The sequence below is a fragment of the Pogonomyrmex barbatus genome, unplaced genomic scaffold (assembly GCF_055798465.1).
Source record: "Pogonomyrmex barbatus isolate J1 unplaced genomic scaffold, ASM5579846v1 scaffold15, whole genome shotgun sequence".
Taxonomy (NCBI): Eukaryota; Metazoa; Arthropoda; class Insecta; order Hymenoptera; family Formicidae; genus Pogonomyrmex; species Pogonomyrmex barbatus.
Window position 1 is genome coordinate 1,223,867 of NW_028297111.1, and position 20,666 is coordinate 1,244,532.

The 20,666-nt window shown below is 32.7% G+C and overlaps 1 protein-coding gene across 4 annotated transcripts in view; it reads right to left on the bottom strand.

The window, feature by feature from the left end:
* Positions 1-19,209, bottom strand: part of jus (EB domain-containing julius seizure protein) — a 32,139-nt gene extending 12,930 nt beyond the window's left edge. Inside the window, exon 1 of one of the 4 annotated variants that reach the window (XM_089073520.1) lies at positions 17,780-19,209. In XM_089073520.1, coding sequence (XP_088929646.1) covers positions 17,780-17,954 — 175 coding nt within the window. In that variant the 5' untranslated portion in view covers positions 17,955-19,209. The remainder of the gene's footprint in view (positions 1-17,779) is intronic. The other 3 variants (XM_089073521.1, XM_089073523.1, XM_089073522.1) reach the window with 3 other exon arrangements.
* Positions 19,210-20,666: the final 1,457 nt, after the last annotated feature.

Genomic DNA, 20,666 nt, shown 5'->3' on the forward strand with positions numbered 1-20,666 from the left:
AGTACATTTTAACCACGCTTAACCTTAATTACTATTCGGTCGTAAAAGGCAGTATTTTTGCTATAGTTAGAATTGTAATACATCACATCATTAAAGTGATAATTAATTTAATATTACTAATATAATAAACGTATATAAGGATGTTTATAAGTATTTATCGCAAAAAATATCACATTCGTAGAAATTGGACATCTCGCACAGAGATTTCCCTATTGCGACAACAATGCAATGGGAAAGTTTACAAGTGTACAAGACATCGCTTTAATATAAACATGTATTTCATTATATGTAAAAGAAAGATACGTATACGCATGTAAAAATTTTATAAGATTCTTCGATATATATATATATATTTTCTCAATTTTTATCCTCGGAATGTTAATAATGCTTTGCAAAAGAGCTGACTAGTCTCTCTTTCAAAGACGTCTGATTGCTGTATTGTCGATGAATAGTAGCCCATCTATCCTACGACATTCAACAGAAGACCGAAGGACTCTTCTCTCGGATAATACATGCCAATTCGGAAAAATATTCAGCTTTATAATCCTCGCGAGTCGTTAAAAGGAATGAAATGACTCCAGTTCGCCAGAGGGCAAATTCTTTCATCCCGGCTATAAGTTTTTCGAGCTGTGTTAAATTTCATATCATGCGTCTTTTATGTTAAAAAACGCAATTACTTAAATATTATAACAAAACGGTGGATCCATAGAATTTAATGTTACAATGAATTGGATAATGTTGTAATAAATCGGACATTATCTCGGATTACTAATTACGCAGCTGATAAAAAGTCATTATATTTTACCTGTAATCGCTTCCATAAATTATACTGATTGCTCTCTTTGCAAGAAGATAATCACAGCTTAAGTTGTATCGGCTTGAAATTGCAGCTGATACAGATGGAAGTTGTAATCTCTATTTTATTTCTTTTTTAATCCGGACTGTTTTTAAATTCTATTCATTTGATAGCAGGATAATGATACTTTTAAAAAGAAAAAAAATAATATTGTAATACCAATTCGTTGATTCCGATCATATAAAATTGCAAACAAGAACAATTGTAGCACAGGCTGCATACACCCTCTGGAAAGTTTATACGCGGTTTTCTAGTTAGCCAAAATTTGATTAGTGTACAGTGTTGACTTCAATTACACAAGTTCAAATTGGGCTTCCTTTGTATTTCTTTTGATATAGATTCGTTTACTTTCTCAATCGAATAAATGAGATATTGAATCTACTTCTCCTGAAATAATTATCGATTATAACTTAATCAATAATTTAAAAATTTGTAATTTTGTTGCATCTATATAGAGTTGAGTGAAACGAAGATTTCAAATTAATATTTTTTTATCATTAAAAATGTACCAACAAGAGTTCGAAGAGTGAAAATTTTAAAGAGAATTTTGCAACTGGTATTCCGTATGTCTCTTTTTTTTTCGCACAACGTCCTAATTACATGGTGCTGAAAATTATCAGAAAATCCAGGCCTGGCCAGGCCTCTCTTAGGGTTAAACAGTCCGTTTGCGCGGCGACCTGGAAAGACTGGGATCAAGGGTGGCGACTATTCGACGGCTTGAAGTTAAAATGGCGCCAGGCAGGTCAATCTATGCGTTAAAAGTGGGTCAGTCTGCTTATATGGCACGCCGCCAATGTTCTCACGTGTAAAACCTCCCACACCTATCGCCGCTACCATTGTCGACTACCCTCCTTTTTCTCCTGAATTACTTTCTGACCTGCATGTGCACTGCATGTGTACTGCATGTGCACTGCATACTCACAGATACATCAGTCACATGTGTCTTTTAATATTAAAAGGCATAAAGTAAGAAATGCGTATTTGATTGAATGCAAGGAGAATACCAACGGTGGAAATGTTATGTTTAAAAAAAGAGCCATTGTTGCATTAGCAATATAATTTTGTGTAATCTTGTACCACAGTTCGAAAAACTTCATCTGTGACTTGTTTATTTCGGACATAATTTAATACGCTAATTTTTTTCAAACGTTAAGTATTTAAAATAAAGTTTTCCCCCGTTAACTAATTTTCTTCGTTGAAAGGAGATCCTGAATGGATCTCTCTACTTTGATGTATGCTTTCTTCCGCTTATGCATAATTGCACAATTTCTTTAATGTGTTATAGCACATGCACTTTTCTTCTTGTATCATGAAAATCTCAACAATTAATCATCTAAGAATAAATTAAGCTTATTAATTTTATTTGGACGATATATATATATATATATAAGAGAGAGAATATTTTATTTTATTTTTGTTTTAAAATAAAAGTTATTGATAGATTGTTATTGTGATAGACTATTACTAATTGTTACAAATAACAACTGTCTCATCTAACATTTTAACATCTTTTTGCAAGTTAATTCTTTTAATTTCATGCAAAATCAATATGTCAAATTGAAATACCAGGAGATTTTCAAAATGTTTTCGAATTGATAGAATAATTATCAATTTAAAATTTCTCTCTCTCGAACGAAAATCATTTTCAAATAGTCAGCAGCCGTAAAATGAGACGGTGCAACGGACATATATATCTGACATGTGAATTTTATGCTAGAAGTAAAATATAAAACAGATAATTTAATATTGTGGCATATAGCGTGAACCCTGCTAAATTATTATCTAAAGGATTTTGTTAAAAATTCTGACTTTAAAAATGGCAATATTTTTAATTACAACTTATAGCAGTGAAACTTTTTTCGATGCTCAATTTCGATCTTACTCACGCGATTAGTGATGTGACACTCTCTTTACATTCTCGTTATAGTCTCATTATCGTAACTTGAGAAGATTAATCGTTAAAAGATGCTCGAGGTGTTTCCCATGGACACTTAGTTCCATGACATGGAATGGGTTGGGTCACGACAGGATGATAAACATGCCCGGAATGCATGAGCTTACAGAAGACATTTTTCTAGACTGATAAAGACCACCGTACTTTACAAGATACTTTTATAGGTGTTTTTCAATGTGACAAAGAAAAAAATACTGAGAATATGTAGAAACTCAATTCTTTAATAAATACTATCACTATTAACTTGATATATTTAATTAATATTAATAATAATAATTAATTTTACTATTATTATTAATATTTATTCTTGAGATTAGTATCGCACAAAATAGTAAATTAGCGTAAAAGATTTATTACGTATGTCAACCAAATAAAATAAAAAATTAAATTTCAGAAAAAATCATCGCAACATATTTCAATATATTTCTTTATTTTTTTATTATTAGAAGATTTTTTTTTTAAATTCCTATTTTGAAGAGTTTTTCAACTTTATTTAATATAAATAGGCACTAATGTAAATATAAACTTCTTGCATGAAACTAAATTTTCCGTAATGATATTTCTGCTAATCCATTAAAAGCAAATCAAGAATCTAATTAATAGGTTAATCCTAAAACTTTATATTGAAGATAGAACATGATTTTAATTTAAAAATTGTTCTCACCTGTTTATATCTTATTTATACCTTATCTTTATTGTTAAAAGCGATAGATTGTAGTTATTCGCCACGATATCGACAGCAACGAGCGCTTCAAGCGCATGGAGAAAAATATTCTTCCGCTGATTCAAAGATAGCTGCTGTCGAGTTTATCTAAAAGACGTCTTTACGACGTCTTTACGACGAATTGGCACGCAAAGATACGGTCCTTGCTGAAATATCGATTCGCCTGGACGACGAATCGGACTCGATTTCCCGTCTCTGCATCATGCACTCTGAATCTTTTTTCTCGTTCTCTTAGTTAAGATTACTTGTCTCGTTAAACTTTTTGTATGTAATATTTCTTTAATAATTTCTTTCAAAATGATAAAATAATGTCAGTCCACAATTTTACAAAAGTAAAATAAAAAGATCGTTTTCTCGTACCTTAGAGAGACTCTAAAGCGTGCACGAATGTGATGGGAATTTAAAAAGTCGTTCTCGAACGCATATTATTTTAGGAATTTTACTTTGCGAGTTACGATTCTCTGGAGAACGGAAATTCGAGATCGATACGACCGCCGAACAGGCAATTCGCGGTCGCTCCTACATGTATGTTCCGCCTAATATGTGCATATTAGATAACTCTATGACTACCACTGTCGGAAACCAACCAACCAAAATTTCTCCCCAAAGAAAAGCTGTCACCTTTAAGGATCCAACCTCCGTATTTTCCGACATATTTCCCACTACGCGTTATTAATGAGTAAATTCATCCCTTAAATAAGATGTGGGTAAGTTTACAATTATACAAGTCGTTCTTATTATTTTTCTAATAGCTGTCTAATCTTTTTATAGCTGTTGGTTTTCGCTCAGCAATTTTAATAAATAAATAACAAGAATATTTATATATGTATTGGTCATCTAACAATAAGTACGTTTTTCTGAGTCGCCCGACATATATAGATAAAAGATAAAATAAAATATTCCTTTTTCAAAAAAATTAAACGGCTTAGCATAAACGTAGCGCATTAGGCATGTTGCAAAGGGTGCAAATTGTCCGAGAAATGCGGTCAACATTTAATACGCGAATAATGGCGCAATAGGCGCACATAAAAAGTCGCCTGTCGCCATAAAAAGAAAAGAGATCGATCCGCGGGATGAAAATAACGAGTTTCATTTAACGTCAGGTTCTCAATCGCAAGACGAGATCACCGAGCGACGGGACGTTTATCAAAAGATAAATTCCTATCACGTTTCATGTCACCGTGTCATCAGGATCGTCGATCGTCGACGCCCGTATTTTTCCTATGCTAGAAGAGCGCATAATAATTTTAACGACGTTAGAAATGCATGTAGTTCTACAAACTTGCGTGCATGCATTAATATCGACATCATTATTATCGCAACACGCAATTTTTCTTACAAACCTTTCTATATCACAAGATCTTTTTGCAAGAATATTTATTTTATACAAACATTTTTGAATTCGCAAAGTAAACACAAATTTTTACAGTTGATGAATATTCAAATTTACCATAAGTAGACGTTGATTTATACACTTAAACAATTCCAATTGCTAATTATAATAAAAAATTAAAAATTAGATAGTTGCAATTAACACACACACACACACACACACACACACACACACACACACACACACACACACACACACACACACACATACAATTTTACCGCTGAGCAATTTATATAATTCCCGGTTTTTTTTTTCTTTTTAATTTCTTGGTGGCTGAATTTGAAGTCGCACATCGACTCGAAAGTGAAACGAGAATGAAAATTGAAATGAACTTTTTCGTTTTTTCTGTTGGCATTGTTAGCGCGGAATTAAAGCTCGATTAATTGTTGAATGTATCGTGCTTATCAATCGAAATTCCTCATGCTGTTCTCCCTGCTGTTTTTCTTGATTTCTAATTAGCACTAGCCACGAAATTGATGCAAAAGTTAATAAAAATAAAAATAAAAATGAAAAAGATGAAAAAAAAAGCTTCTCTATTCTTTCTGCAGGCATCGTTATCGTGAAATTGGAACACAGTTAACTGCTAAAGATATTGCATTTATTAATTGAACATTTCACGAGCCATTTCAACTTCTGTCCGATGATGGTGTGCATCACAATTTCCTTCCAATGATTACAGGCTAAAGTGAGATAAAGCCGATGAGCCTGGAGAGTTTAACGAGTTTGCAATTAGTCTGGAGACTATCATCCAGGTATCTTGTAATTCTGGTGGGTCACGCTTTTAATCACACAACTGTAAACTCGTTATCATAAATGTAACAAATTTAACTTCTGCTGATACAATAAGCTTGCTTTATAATACATAACATTTTTCAATTATATATATTTTTAATAAAGAATAATATTACCTAATTATTCTATATATACTTTTTAAGAAGTAATCATTATCTCTTACGTAATTAGAAAATTTACTTGTTTTCAAATTATTACACATTGTTAAACTTGTTAAATCTTATGTTTACGTAATTAACATGTATTATTTTAATTTATACATTTTATGTACGCATTAAAATAATACATGTTAATTATATAACTATTTTATTTTAATTATGTGAACCGATATTCAAGTTTAAAAAGATATCGATATCAATTTCATCTAATTACAATCAGCTGAAGCTTATCAAAACGAAAAATACGAGTATTAAAAGTATAACGATTAAAAAGTAGATTTGAAAGTAGATTTTAAAAGACGAAATGAAAAATGACAGTGCTAAAGACAGTTCTCAGACTTTGTTTTTTCAATTACGCTTCAATCATTGAATCATTCTTTCACGTATGGTGAATCCTAAATCGGAAAGAGGACGGATTGTTCTCTGTGTTGAAAAAGCCACGTCATATTTTATAAGAGTACCGTGCAACAGATTGCTGCGGGCAATGCGAAGCACGACAAGCATTTAGCTTTCTCCGAAATAGGTGGACACATATTGATTTTTACATAAAACTAACTCGTTATCCGATATAGTTCTCTTCGTTGTGAAACTCACTGAGCGGCTAATAGCGCAAAATTAATTTTACCTGCGTGGGAAGGTTAAGATAATAACACATCAGGCAGCTTAGTTTATCACTGTTATTTTATGAAATTCTAAAACTCTATCGATCTATCAGTTTGCGTTTGTTATTACAAAGCACAAAGTAAACTAAAATGTAGAGAGAGCAAAAATATTTGCAAGAATGTATGATGCACTATGACACCTATAGACGTAAAAGTACTGACCCATTTATTTTTGTACGGATTGAAGTTGCAGATATCATATATGTTAATAGAGAGTTATATTACTTGGAAATATATATCATTCGTTTCCACGAGTTTCAGTCGTGACTCTGTACTTATGTTTGCGTGATGGTCAGCCATAAGATGATTAATCAGAAAAAAAAGCAATCGATGGAAACGGCAAAAGAAAACTAATTATTACAATCGCTTGTTGTATTAGCAAAAACATTGCGCATATTGTAAAAATATGATGCCTTTTTTAGAAAAAGATTAACATTATCTATACATTTTTTGTTGAAAATAATCTCGTGAAAGCATAAATTTTGTTTTTTGTAAATGATAAAAAGTTTGAATTTGTTAACATTGATTCAATAGATAGATTCAATATTTGCTGCAAATTGAATTTTAATAATTGGACTACTTCGGAAAACCGTAATTAAGCATGCTATTCCACATAATTAAGGTGATAATTTGATTACGCAATAAAAACTAATCGACATCAGCAATAAATGCCTCGAACTAATTATCACATATTGTATGAAAACGTTGATTAAACTTAAAATAATAGATTAATTAGTCATTAATGTATCTGTAATACCGAGTCACACGAATAATTGAAATATCTAATCCATATAATACAAGAAACTGAAATAAAAGGTCAAAAATAAATAAATAAAACTTCTACATTCAAAACTGAACGGAATAATCCGGAATATAACTTGAGATAAAAGTACTAGAATTCTGCCGTGATTAATTAGCAAGCGTTAACATAATGACCCGTCACTTCGATAAATTGATGATCTGTAATCGCTAATGCAGGTCAATATTGTCGGTATACAGACTATTAATTAGACCATCAATATTTACATCGTTGATAAACGATGTCATAATAGATAATTCGTAGGAAATTATTAAATTTACCGACCCTTCGATAGCAACTTAACTTATGGGTGAAGATGTAATATCTTACTTTTGTGTCATAATGTTATAATAATTCATCAATTTTATTCTCTAAAATTAGGAAGAAATTTTACCAAAATAATGATTGTCTCGTTACGATGAAGATATGACAATCATTATTACACTTATTATGCTATTACATTTTGCATTAGCGCGGTCCCCGCAGAGCGGATATGCGATTTCGAAATCTATATAATTCTGCATGTTATCAAAGAAAGTTGGATGCACGTGAATCCGCAGTGCAGAACCTGCAGTAACCGTCACGTCTGTTGCAACGTTCGTTCACCTCGTTGTTATGCGGAAAAACGAAAAGAGAGATTGCACGAATACGCGAAAGGAAAACAAAATCGTAACGCATTTTTCGAAAACTCTCAATCTATTTTTCAGAGTGTACGAGCACTTCGAATCTCAATAATTCAAAATATTTTTGCGATACATGCAATATTTTTGCCGAAATTGCCATATCAATTTATTATCGTCTCTAGTTAATAGCATATTTAAGAAAAATACCTTTTTTTTTTTCGACTAAACGAATATGCCAGAATTAAAGTTGCGGTATCTGTATCAAATTGCACGTGAGGAAGCAAACCTCGAGCGGGGATTTGAGAGGGAGAGGTGGGGGAGGGGGGGGAGGGGGGTAATAGTACATGCCTCGGGGCCTGTTCTAATTACGTTGTAATTAGAACAAATAAAAAGTGCTCTCTGTAACTCTGTAACTCTTTAAAGAACACGTCCGTCATAATTAAGCGTCACAAAGCGCAGATTTTTACGAACAGATTGTGTGCCTGTATTGTATTATCGTGTATTGTGTTATCTTTCGCACCGGCACCTTTCGAATAGCCGCTGCCGCACTGAAAATAGATCTCTCGAAGGAAAAATATATTTTAGAATGCTATATATTTAGAAGAGAAAGAGATGAGAAAAAAAGATAGGCGTATATCAGTATATATATATATATCAGTAAATATTGGTACGATATTGATCAGCTTTAAGCGCATTTTTCTCGAAAAGATAATCTTAAGAATTTTATCAAAAATTCAATTTTTTTTCAAAGAAAATCATATGCATTTATTTTTATAAAAATAGGTTTCTTTTGTTATTAGAGAAGTACCATAAATAAAGCATACCTTGTTCGATATCTTTCAGATATTTATCTGGAACTTTTCAATTTTTCACAAAAGAAATTTATTTTTATAAAAATAAATGCATCAGCATTCGAAATATTCAGAAATAAATGGGCGAAAGTGTATTGATGGTTAAATCTAAGAATAATCTGGCAAAAAAAACATTGTCCTTGCTGCAAAATGTATGCTGCTGATGTTAGAGGCAGAAAAGATGCGACAACATTCAGCGATCGATGTTTGACCGTGATTAAAACTTGCGCCGGCGTTGTTTAAACTTTTATGTTCGAGTTAGGAGGGAAAGAAAGCCACGGGAGGAACTGCCTTGTCCGGCGCGATATATAATTCAGCAGACGACAATTTGCTTATAAATACGATAAGGTCTTTATTTTTCTGTAAAAAAAAAACCACCAAATATGGAAAGAAGAATCGCGATGGCATCGAGATGGAAGTTTATATAGAATAAAAGATATTTTGCAAAAGAAGTCTCGAAGATAGTAAAAAAAAATAAGATATTTAATATTTAATTAAGATAATATTTAATCAAGATAGAAAAAGTTAAATTAACAATGTAACTAAAATATTAATTTCTAATACTCTAATGAGTAAAATAAGAAAATAAGAAAAGAACAAACATACTATCCGTCTCTGTGTACATTATGCATGTATGAGTTGCCTAAACTTAAATAAAAATAAAATAAAAGTGTGATCTGATTTCATTAATCTGTTTAATGTAAACGATCTTGCCAGTCATATAAAGCAGGTTACTTGAAACTGGCCCTGAACAATCGAGGGGAACTAACAAAGTCTTTAAATCTAAATTAAAGCAGCTATTGCTAGAAGTGGAGCATACCTTTATCTAATTATTACGCGGCCTGCAATTGCATTATAAAACTGCGATAAGTTCTACAATTTGAGTGAACGTTATATCAATTATCCAGAAAAAAAAGTATACTATCTACTCTAGTTTCTTGCGATGTAAAGACCTACTACGTCAGATACGTTCCGAAAGAAGACACGGTTTACTTTTATATATCAAATTATGAATCTCTCGAAAAAGAACAACTTTAAAAAACTTTATTTTTAAAACGATCTGTAATTATATTCAATAGTGCACGAAGTTAGGGAATACGATATGTATACATAATTCACATAATTAAAGAGTTTAATACAAAATGTACAAGATTGTTTTATTAAAATCTCGCAAAGGTGCAAAATATGATTTGCGAGGCAAACATTGAAAAGCCCAAATTTTGCCCTTCAGTTATCTTGTATTTATATCATTAGACAGATTTTGTAATTTTTATACATTTTATGACAATGATAAATACAAAATCTATTTTTGTACCCCCCTTAAGCTTCCTAACCTACTACAATAGATCTTTGAATTTCTCATCGAATTTTATATTAACGTGCCTATTTGTCAGCTAAACCACGCGGTCTGCATCTACAAAAGTTGGCAAAAGTTCAATAATGCAACTATTGCAATGCTTCGAAACATAATATTTCTGATATCGATCAGTCCAGTGTAGAGACAGAAAGATACGATACGATACAAGGTGATCCATGCACGCACAAATGCGAGAAATTATATGGCAATAACTGGAAAAACAAATTCAAGAGAATAAAAGACATAAAGGCACAGAAGGATAAAAGAAAAATTCGAATATCTCTCCGGAATATCCTGCAATATGTCCGAACTGCCCTTTAGATTTCTTTGTTGTTTGGAAAAATACGCATATTTCACAAAGAGCAAGCTGCAAGAACTTTCTGCTATTCACATGATGTGGAACTGTTTTATCTCTTGAAATCAAACTAAATAGCAAATATGCGAAACAAATAAAAACCTCAATAGAATTTCTAGAGGCAAAAAAGACGCAACAAATATAAATCTATTTCCTCTTTTTATCAAGCTCTACTCACGATATATAATAAATAATAAATAAATTTTTGCAAAAAATAATTTATGTATCCAAGTTGAAATTTTACTTCTGCTTTTTACCTTAGTTTCAAGATATTTATTAATTCTAAAGGATTGTAATACAATTTATCAAAATTGCATTCATACTTTGTGCCTAAAGTAACGAAAATTTTCTACTTTCAGATATAAAAGAAGAATTTTCAATTAAACATCTTTAACAGAATTTTGTAGTTTTAAATAAAAACCATAGGTAAGAACAAATAGTAAAAGTAAAATTTCAATTCGGAATATTACAAGTATTGCAAAAGCAAGAAACTTATTAGACTTACGCCTGGATCCTAAGAATTCATAATTATCCAATATTCATAGATAGAATCCATAAAAATTATCCAATTATTTCATAAACATCAGAGAGTGATAAAATTTATTAAAAAATATTTTAAAGATTTATTACATTCCATCTCTTAATTTAAATATTTATCAGTTCTTTTATATTCTTAATTCATTATATTTCGTCCCGACAAGATTAAAATTTCATATCTCCATAGCTCAGCAATCGCTTTATCCTTCTTACGTAACAGTCGACTTTGTATTTTTCTTATAAGAAGAAAATATACAGCAATATGCTCGTGAATACATTAAAACATATACATACATGTATTAGAATTTGTACGCTGGTTGGAAGTATGAATTGAACACGTTTTGAATGATGCAAAATAAATATCTCTTTTAGAAATGTATGTAAGACTGATGAATTCTTGGGAATTATTACGACAATGTAACAAGTGGGACTATCGTGATAATACGATTTTTTAAATAATCTTTACATAGTGCAGTGACGAACCGCGACGGAAAAGTGCTATGTGTCGCATGTATGACGTAAATAAATAATAGCTATATATACAAGGCTACGTTATGTCGTTTATTGATCTATTTAGTGTGTTTTATACTTAGCGCCTTGCATATGTCACATCGGTTACTTTTATATTATAATATAAATCCGGGCTATCGCGGCCACTTTAACATCCCTTGACAAAAGTAATTTCGTCTTGTATCATCGAAAGACATATTCAAATACTGCCTGAGTATTTAAATAAGGATGTTGATATTTTCTTCTTTATCTGATAAAATTTGTGTATTTATGCACAGCATTAGCTGTTTGAACTGTTGCTAGAGTTGATCCATGAGATTCCAGAATTTAATAATAAGCGTCTAATATCTTTCGTCAAACATAACTTTAGCTTTACAAAATACGAAAAAAAAAAAAAGTAATAATAAAACGGAATAGATTATATACATAACAGAAATAAAAGTCCAAATATATTTCAATCTTTCATTTTCTCTTTGGCAAGTATAGTAGATGTTGCAGACGATACTTTTAAAATCATCAAGCGATACCAAATAAAAGTGTCATCTAAAGTACACCTATTTTTTCTTCATCTTACAAAATTTATTATACTTGGATTATGTAAATCCATTTTTATTAAATTTGAAACGCGTGACTCCATAATGAATTTTGTAAAACCTTAAATAATTACCGATAGGATAATCCTGAAGTATTTTTTTTAGAAATTATCAAGCAGAAGAAAAATTATATTAAATGAGAGGAATGTGGGTGTAAAAAAAGTAAAGAGTTTTAAAGACATATTCTTGGAGAGATTAATTCTTGAATTTAACGTTATAACGATCTACATAATTTGGAGAGGTCTAATTTATCAACCCGTTTAACATCCCGTCAATCGCTGTCGCGTCATACATAACATGTAAACTGAGCGTTCAATAATATACGAGCATATTAACGATAATTGTTAAGATCATCTCGGTAATCGATTTATGCATGCGGAAGAAATCCGATATCGATTTCGACTCTGAGATCGAGAAACGGTCAAACGTGCGAGTCTCATCGAGCGTTCATCTCACGAGATTATTCCAATTGTGCGCATCCTACCTGATGCTCCTGTCTTGACACTGCATAAAATTATACATCGATACAAGTTCGCTTTAAGATTGACTTGGCATGGTGCCATCGTCGAGATCGATGCGATCAAACTACTGATTAAATAAACTAATCTAACCAAATAGGAGTGGAACTTGATCCGGAAATTATCGTGGAAAGATTTTTTGTATCGCGAAATTATTTTCCTGGATTCTCATAATTATCCTTTATTATTAACACGAGATTCTCATTATCCTTATTAACGAATGAGACAGGGTCTTTGGACCTTTGCCTTATTTGACCTATTTCTATAAGGATAGAAACGCAGTTACGATTTCGATGAGTTCGAATTTCGAATCAGCGTATGCAAGTCTCTCATCGTATGCGATAAAGATGCATAATGGATATATAAGCTTCGTATAACGTTTAAAATTAATGAATTAACGGAACAAGAAAATTGTCCGCGAGCCAAACGCAATTGTAGATTTATCCAAAATGTTTGTCACATATATGTCATGTATCAATTAATAAAGTTAAACACAAAATTTCAGCAGAAATCAAAGTAGAAAGTGTCGCCATAAGCTTCGATATATTTTCCCCTTTATCCAGAGAGGAATTTTTTTCAATTACTTCTTGAAAAAAATTGTTACTCTACTCCTTTCTCTTTATCTTTTTATATTTTATACAAATCTTGAAATGGGAAACGACAAATTTTTTTTCATCAATCAAGTAGAAGTATAGAAACATAGATTTATATATACAATGTCATCAAACAATGCGATTTTCTCTTTTCGTATCGCAATATTCCGAACATTAATATTGATTTGGAGTCCCAATCTACATTATTAAAGTTGAATAATGCTTACGCTCACATCTCTTAGACATTCGTTTTTACAAATTAAATTACAAAAATTAAAATCAATATGCAATTTCATAAACTCTATGTCATTATTGATGTTACAGAATTTGTACGTACATCTCCGAGTTATATGATTCAACTGGTCTATGAATACGTTATGCTCGTAAAACGCAAACTAATCTTTTAATTAAAAGTTTGTTAGCAGAGATGACGTTAGTATATCGTCATTTCGTGTGATTAACCACCCGGATCAATTTTTTTCTGTAAATATTAAGATGTAGGCGCCTTGTTCATAGATAAATCTGTACCAATATGACGAATAATAAACAATTTCGCAATCATTTTTCGCAAGCAAAATGTATACGTCGTCAATAATGGATACAAATTGATGCCACCAGCATGCCAGTATTTATTCTCCGAGAGCAATTTATCATCGGTTGTGACGACGTTTCTGCTTTATTACGAGAAAATAACCAGAGCATAGAATAAAGGCGTACTTTGAAGTGCGCAAGAGCTTCCCATTAAAAGGGAGGCAATTTAATATTCATCGTAATCAAGTAATAATTTATCCGTTTCCTCTCGCTTCGTCAACTGTTTTGCTTTAAACTTTAACGTATTATTTTTACTTATTTAACAAATTGCTATTTATTCGAGTGAATTTTGCTTAATATCCATTATCATTTATCGCAAATTATTCATCGTGAGATATTATGAAATATTAAAAATCACTGTTACATATTGCACTAGAGACTCATTTCTTTTGAACAATTTTAGAGACAAGAAAGCTTGATGACGAACTTCTTTACTTAATTCCCTCAGTCAGGCAATGTAGCTGCGCACGATCGTCATAATTACTTAAAAAGCGGTGGAATTACAAATCAAGGTTAACAAAAGCTGAATCGAATCTTAACTTAGCAAACTTGAGCAGACTTCAACCCAGAAACTTCGCGGAGGCAATTAATTGAAATTCGATAACGCTGATATAACAGATAGAATAAAGTTGAGAATATATACGAATACGAAAAATATGTTTAGAAACAAATCACTTTATAAAGATATAAAGATATAAAGATAAGATTAAATAAATAACAAACAGATGTATAAGTAAAAAAAAGTATATATTTAAGATATATGAAAAATAAAATGTTTCTTTCTAGTTATCTTTGACACTCCTTGGATTCATTCTTATTTATGTACAAAAGTCAAGTATAAAAATTATTTTTTGCAATTTTTTGCAAAGATTGATCTTAATTCGCTATTATTTAAGAAATTTTTCTAGATATTTTACATTATGCTTTTATACCATATATATCAATTTTTCGAGTAAGATACGCGCGCTAAAATTTTTCCAGCAAAATCCAGTATTAAGTTTATAAACTGTACACAGTCATCTTATACTTAATTTCTCTCTCTCTTTTTTCTCCGTTTTATTTTCTTAATTAGCAACATGAGACAACGAGAGTTTGCAAAAATAGAAACTAAGCAGAGAGAGAGAGAGAGAGAGAGAGAGAGAGAGACAAATCATTAAACTTAATTCCATCAACTCTATTAGGAACAATTTAATGGCATTTTAATAGCGTAGCGCGTAATAAGTACAGAAAATTCATTTGGAGATTAACATTAATCCGATAAATCAATAAGAACGAATGAGAGAAGACGAGAGAAGAAGAGAGAAACAAAAAGACAGAGGAAAAGAGTATGAGTGAGTATTGAATGGCGCAACAGCTTAAGTGAGATGCATCAATGACGAAACACATCTCTAAATAAACTGGAGATCAATTAGACTAATTGTTAAAGTGAAAAGAGATATTACAATTATTTTGATTGAGCCTATGCTTATCTTACGCTCATAAATTTAAACAAATGAAAAAAATATACTATACTGAAGTTTTAAATGACATGAATAATTTTTCATAATTTTTCTTCATTTCGCAACAGATTTCATTATATTGCAAATATTTTTATCTGTTACACTTTGCTTATGGTCGCAATTACAATTATCATGACAGATTTAAATTAACTTTGTGCAATAAAAATTTATTAAGTAATATTATTTCTTTCAATACAAAATAATATATATATATATATATATATATATATAAAATTATATAATTTATTACAAATGGCACTCTTTTAAACCAAAAAGTGCGAAAAAAGATTATATTTATATTCAAGTGTATAACAATTTAATATTAATTTGTGTCTTAAAATTCAATTATGGAGAGCCAATGTTACATGCAATTTTCCAATATCATAAAGTTAACTTTAAATATTTGAAATATTTGAAATTATATAAAGAGGATTTTATTACATTTTGATTTTTTTCTTATTTCTTTTTTTAATAAGAATGGAGAAAGGATATCGAGAAAGATATCAACGTGAGAATCGAGAATTGAATACGAGTGAATCATGAATATGAATCGTTTGTAGAAAATTAAAGCAACAAATTTTCAACACGAGAAAGCATAGAACTCACGTATCCTTTCCGAAATTATAATACTGAAGAAACTGCGTATCAAGATGAATAAAAGATTAATGAAAAGATAAAATCTCTTCCAAAAAGATCTGAAGAAATATATTTGAGGTAAAACATTTTCAACTATCTGTAAATTGTTATCTTTGATGATGTCCGATTCGAGTAAACTTTAGGAATAGTAAAACGAGACGAAAAAGATTACAACAGATCAACTGAATGAGAACAAGAACTTTTTATACGAGTTACAGACTAGATAGTTAGTCTTAAAATCTAAAAATTCTGCTAATATCTTTATGTAATTCTCACGTTTCAGAGCGGATTGCAAACATTAAGATCTCTTAAACGTTCGTTAAATATATGAAGGTATTTCTCTATATGAAATTTTTGGCGTCATAAGAAAAAAATAATTCTAATTCACCCTCAATTTATGTGAAAATTTTGTCTGTCTTCAGACATATTCATATGTTGAGGAACATATATACGGTCAGAGGAAACAAGCGTGCGAGACGAACGAAGTGATTCTCATTCCGAGGGACTTTCGAGGGGCGCAAATGTAAAAAGTATAAAAGAATAAGAGCAAAAAAGAACATATGGCATATAAATTAAAAAAAATACATAAATGTCTGTTACAATCTATTCGGTAACTTTTTATTTCTGAATATATTGATAAACACTTGGTAAGTTATAAAATTTTAAGATCAAATAAATCTCAGCGCAGATTTATTTTCATCCCTGTCGGCATCGAACCGCATCTCACGTTGTCAATATGTGTCATCTAATGCAATATTTGTTGCGATGTCAAAGTGTCATGTGTCAACAAACACAACTTTTACCACTAGCGGCGAATGACTCACGCGAAATCTTACGTTATTAATATCGCATCATTCGATGAGCTCATCAACGAGAGCTTATCACGAGGGGTTAACACGTTTTAACCCGACACCCCACAATGTCCTTCGCGTGGCGCGCGCATTGTATGTTGATATTGCACACATCAAGAAGAAATTAAAGTTACCAAACACGCACAGTACGGTAAGGAATAACTTTGTTAAATTTGTAAGATAAGCTTTGCTATAAAGCACCCTTTTGTAATTTACGAATTAATTAACAATCGGATTATTATCGGATTTTTAATAGAAAGACGAGTAAAATCGTAGAAATTTATTTAGTTTACCACATGTTATTTAATAATCACGATAATTATGCTATATATTTACTTGATATAGCCACTTGTGTGTCTATATCTTTGCATGTATCTTTTACATGCAATATCATCATCAACATTGGGAATTGATGAAATCTTAATCATACTCGCGTTCAAAATCACAGAAAGATTTAAAAGAGTGCCTTAAAAAAAAAATCACTTAATCTTTCAAACGTCTCTAATTTTGAATTTTTTCCTTTTGTTTAACATGAAACTAAACATTTTATGGAAATCGTCAATATAAAACAATTGATTGATTTTTTAAAATTTTTAAACGTAAACGTTAAAATGAAAAAAAAATATTTTAAAACATAAATATTCTAAAATCTAGATTAATCCTAGAAAAATATAATGTTTAACGTTTTCTGTTATATAATTTAAAGTTATGTCAAATCGAATTAACAACGAATAAAAGTTATTCCCGCGAGAAATAAATAGTTGCGGAATACAAATGCCAGTAGCCTAATATTTCGATCTCAAAATGTCTCGAGCGTTTCTCGCTTGCGCGCGTTATTTCCAGCGAGAGAAACATCCTCCTCGTGGTGCGCAAAGAAGATGATACGTGGCCCGCGCGAGCGCAGGTAAGGCTACTTAAAAATCTTACCTTCCACAGTCGTCAGTTCGGAGGGATCTGGTAGAGCCAGGGCCGGTTGATCAAGGATAATCCAGCAGGAGACCAGAACGGCGCAAAGCAGCCGCACAGTGGTGGTACCGCGCCAGGAGTTGGTCCCCGACGACGGGCATGTCGGCGACAAACAAGTCGTCGCGGCGACACGCATCTCTACGACTGCTGGCCCCCCGCGGGCCACCCACGCGGTACACCTGCGGCCTACGCACGGCACGGCACGGCACGGCACGGCACGCACGCACGCACACACGCACGCACTCCGTACGTCGCGTACCTGCACGCCCACGCAGGTCAACCCTGCCTGGCCTACTTCCGGTATCACATCTCTGGCCGATCGCGGAGGCGCGCGCGATCGATCACGCGCATAGTCGCCACCGCGGGACCTGGCGCCGTAGCTTTATTACCCTTTGTCTCTATCTCTTTCTTTCTTCCACCACGCGTGGATCCTCCCCCGCGCCCTTGGCGATCTAGTGGTCCTCGTTGTTGTTGTTGTTGTTGTTGTTGTTGTTGTTGTTCAAAGCGACACACCGCCGGCGCGTGTCGGATTCCCTCGCTTGATCGCGCGAAGGGTTGGCGCGCGCAATTCCGGATTAAACAACAGAAAGGACGGAAACGCAGATTTCGCGGCCGAAGACGAGACGGTGAGACCGACGCGATCGCGCGCGCTCTCGTGTAGCCGCGGTACGCTCGTGCCGCGCCGTCGCGCCGTACGTATATATACCGTGCGATTGTGCCGCGTAGCGTAGCGGAAAGGCGCCGACACCAAGCAACGACCGGCCTGACTCACCCCGACGAGGGTCGCCGCGACGCCAGAGCGCCGGCGTTCTGCGCAATATGCGACCGAGCCACGTTTCCACCCCCTCGAGGAGTGGTGGTGCGGCGCAGGGTGGTATGGAGCGCGGTATGGAGTGCGGTGCGGTGCTGGCGGTGTTGCGCTCCGCACGGCATCCAACCCTTTGCGACCCTGTCTCTCGCTGTCTCGCGTAGACGGTGTTATGAAATAACTTTATTATTGGTTATTGCGCCGGTCAGACAGCTCGTCAATTTTGAAAACGCTTCGATCACCCCGTCGTCCGTAACTAGTACTGATTCTATCTTACATCACTACGCCGCGCTAACTGTACTGTAAAAAACTAAACTTGCTTTTCATACGGTATATACACGCGATATACACACACACGCACACATCACATTTTCTCATCGCGGCAATTTTCGAATGTATACTAAACTAAATGAATTTGAGATGCATCCCGAAATTATAAAGGCGACTTCGATTTGATCCAACAGATGAACTCAGGGCCTCTGAATCATTCCTTGAACAAGATTCGTCGATGTACCATCGCCACCGTGGTCACTTAGATATGCACGACGGGAGCGCAAGACCGCCGCCAACACCGCCGTTGTCGATGCGCCGCGTCATAGTGTGTGATAATGACGCAGCGTACGGGGACCCGATTGCGTCCTCCCCGCCCCCCCCCCCCCTCCTCCCCCCCGCATTGCACCCCGCTTCTAAGGGATCCACGGTCGCGCGATATCGCAGTAAGGCGGGAGTGGACGCAACCTGGCGGTTTTCCACGCTACATAAATATAAATATGCATGTCAATATAATGCCATGGAAGTTTTCGAACCATATAAATCTTCATTCTTCAACGATCTTTGTCGACTTCATTTTTAAGTAAAATGGAGTGATGGTAGCCCGCGAATCGCAAGGGAAAATTGAGAAAATATTATACCAAATTTTACATTTTATACCGAGTTTGTATTCTTAGATTTCTAATTTAAGTTAATTCAAATTGATTTATTTGTTAAATCAGATATGTAATGTATATTATAACGTATATCGTAATTAAAAGTTACAATAAATAATAATCTTCTTTTAAACTAAATTTAACGACTGTATTGTTAAGTTTTGTCAGATTTCAAAACATTTTGTCTAAATATAACAGTTAATCATTAGTAATATGTTTTATGTGCATTATTAATAATTTTTGATTAAATATTTATTAATTTCGGAAAACTTATTTCTTTCTTTTCCCTTCGCTCAGATTTATTCGACAAATCTGCATTCAGAATTAATAAAAATAATAAATTAACAATTATTTCTATCCTTGAGTGTTTTAAATAAAAATTAATTATTCAAATTGTTAACATTTCATGTATTTTTTTTCTTATTTATTAAGTAAGTTAAGTATAGTAAGTTTTCTTAGTATTTTATTCGTGTTACAAACATTATTCTCAGGACTTTAAGCACTGTAGATTTGGATGACGCATACGAGTATTTTCATGAAAACTCTGGATCTCATTGCACGATCATAATTTTCATTCTTGATCGATGGCCTGCCACATTACGACGTCAGCTAAACTTCACATAATATACATTATCCTGTAAACATGAAACGGCTGCCAATTAAGATTAATATTGTGGATAGCAGAAGAAAATTATGTGACTAGTATAAAATGTGAATAAAGTATAGTGTAACTATCAAATACTACATATTGTCATCCAAAAATATATATTTTATTTGTTATTAAAGTAAGTAAGAATGATATTGTGTGTATAATGTAAATATACAATATTATAAAAAAATTTTTAACACAAAGAAAAATTGTAATATCTTTTGGAAGTATTTGAAAATTTGCTACACTTAAAACTGTATCGTATAATAGAATTACAAAAATCATTTTCAATGACATCACTTCTTTTTTTTACAAAACTAAAATGTATGAAAATTATTAGTATTTTGCAGATAGTTATCAACTTACAGATTAGTCTATACGATAACGTATTATCAGTACGTAAAAAATGTTAAATCATAAAAATCATAAAAATCATAAATTATAGAATAAATTATGTAAATTATC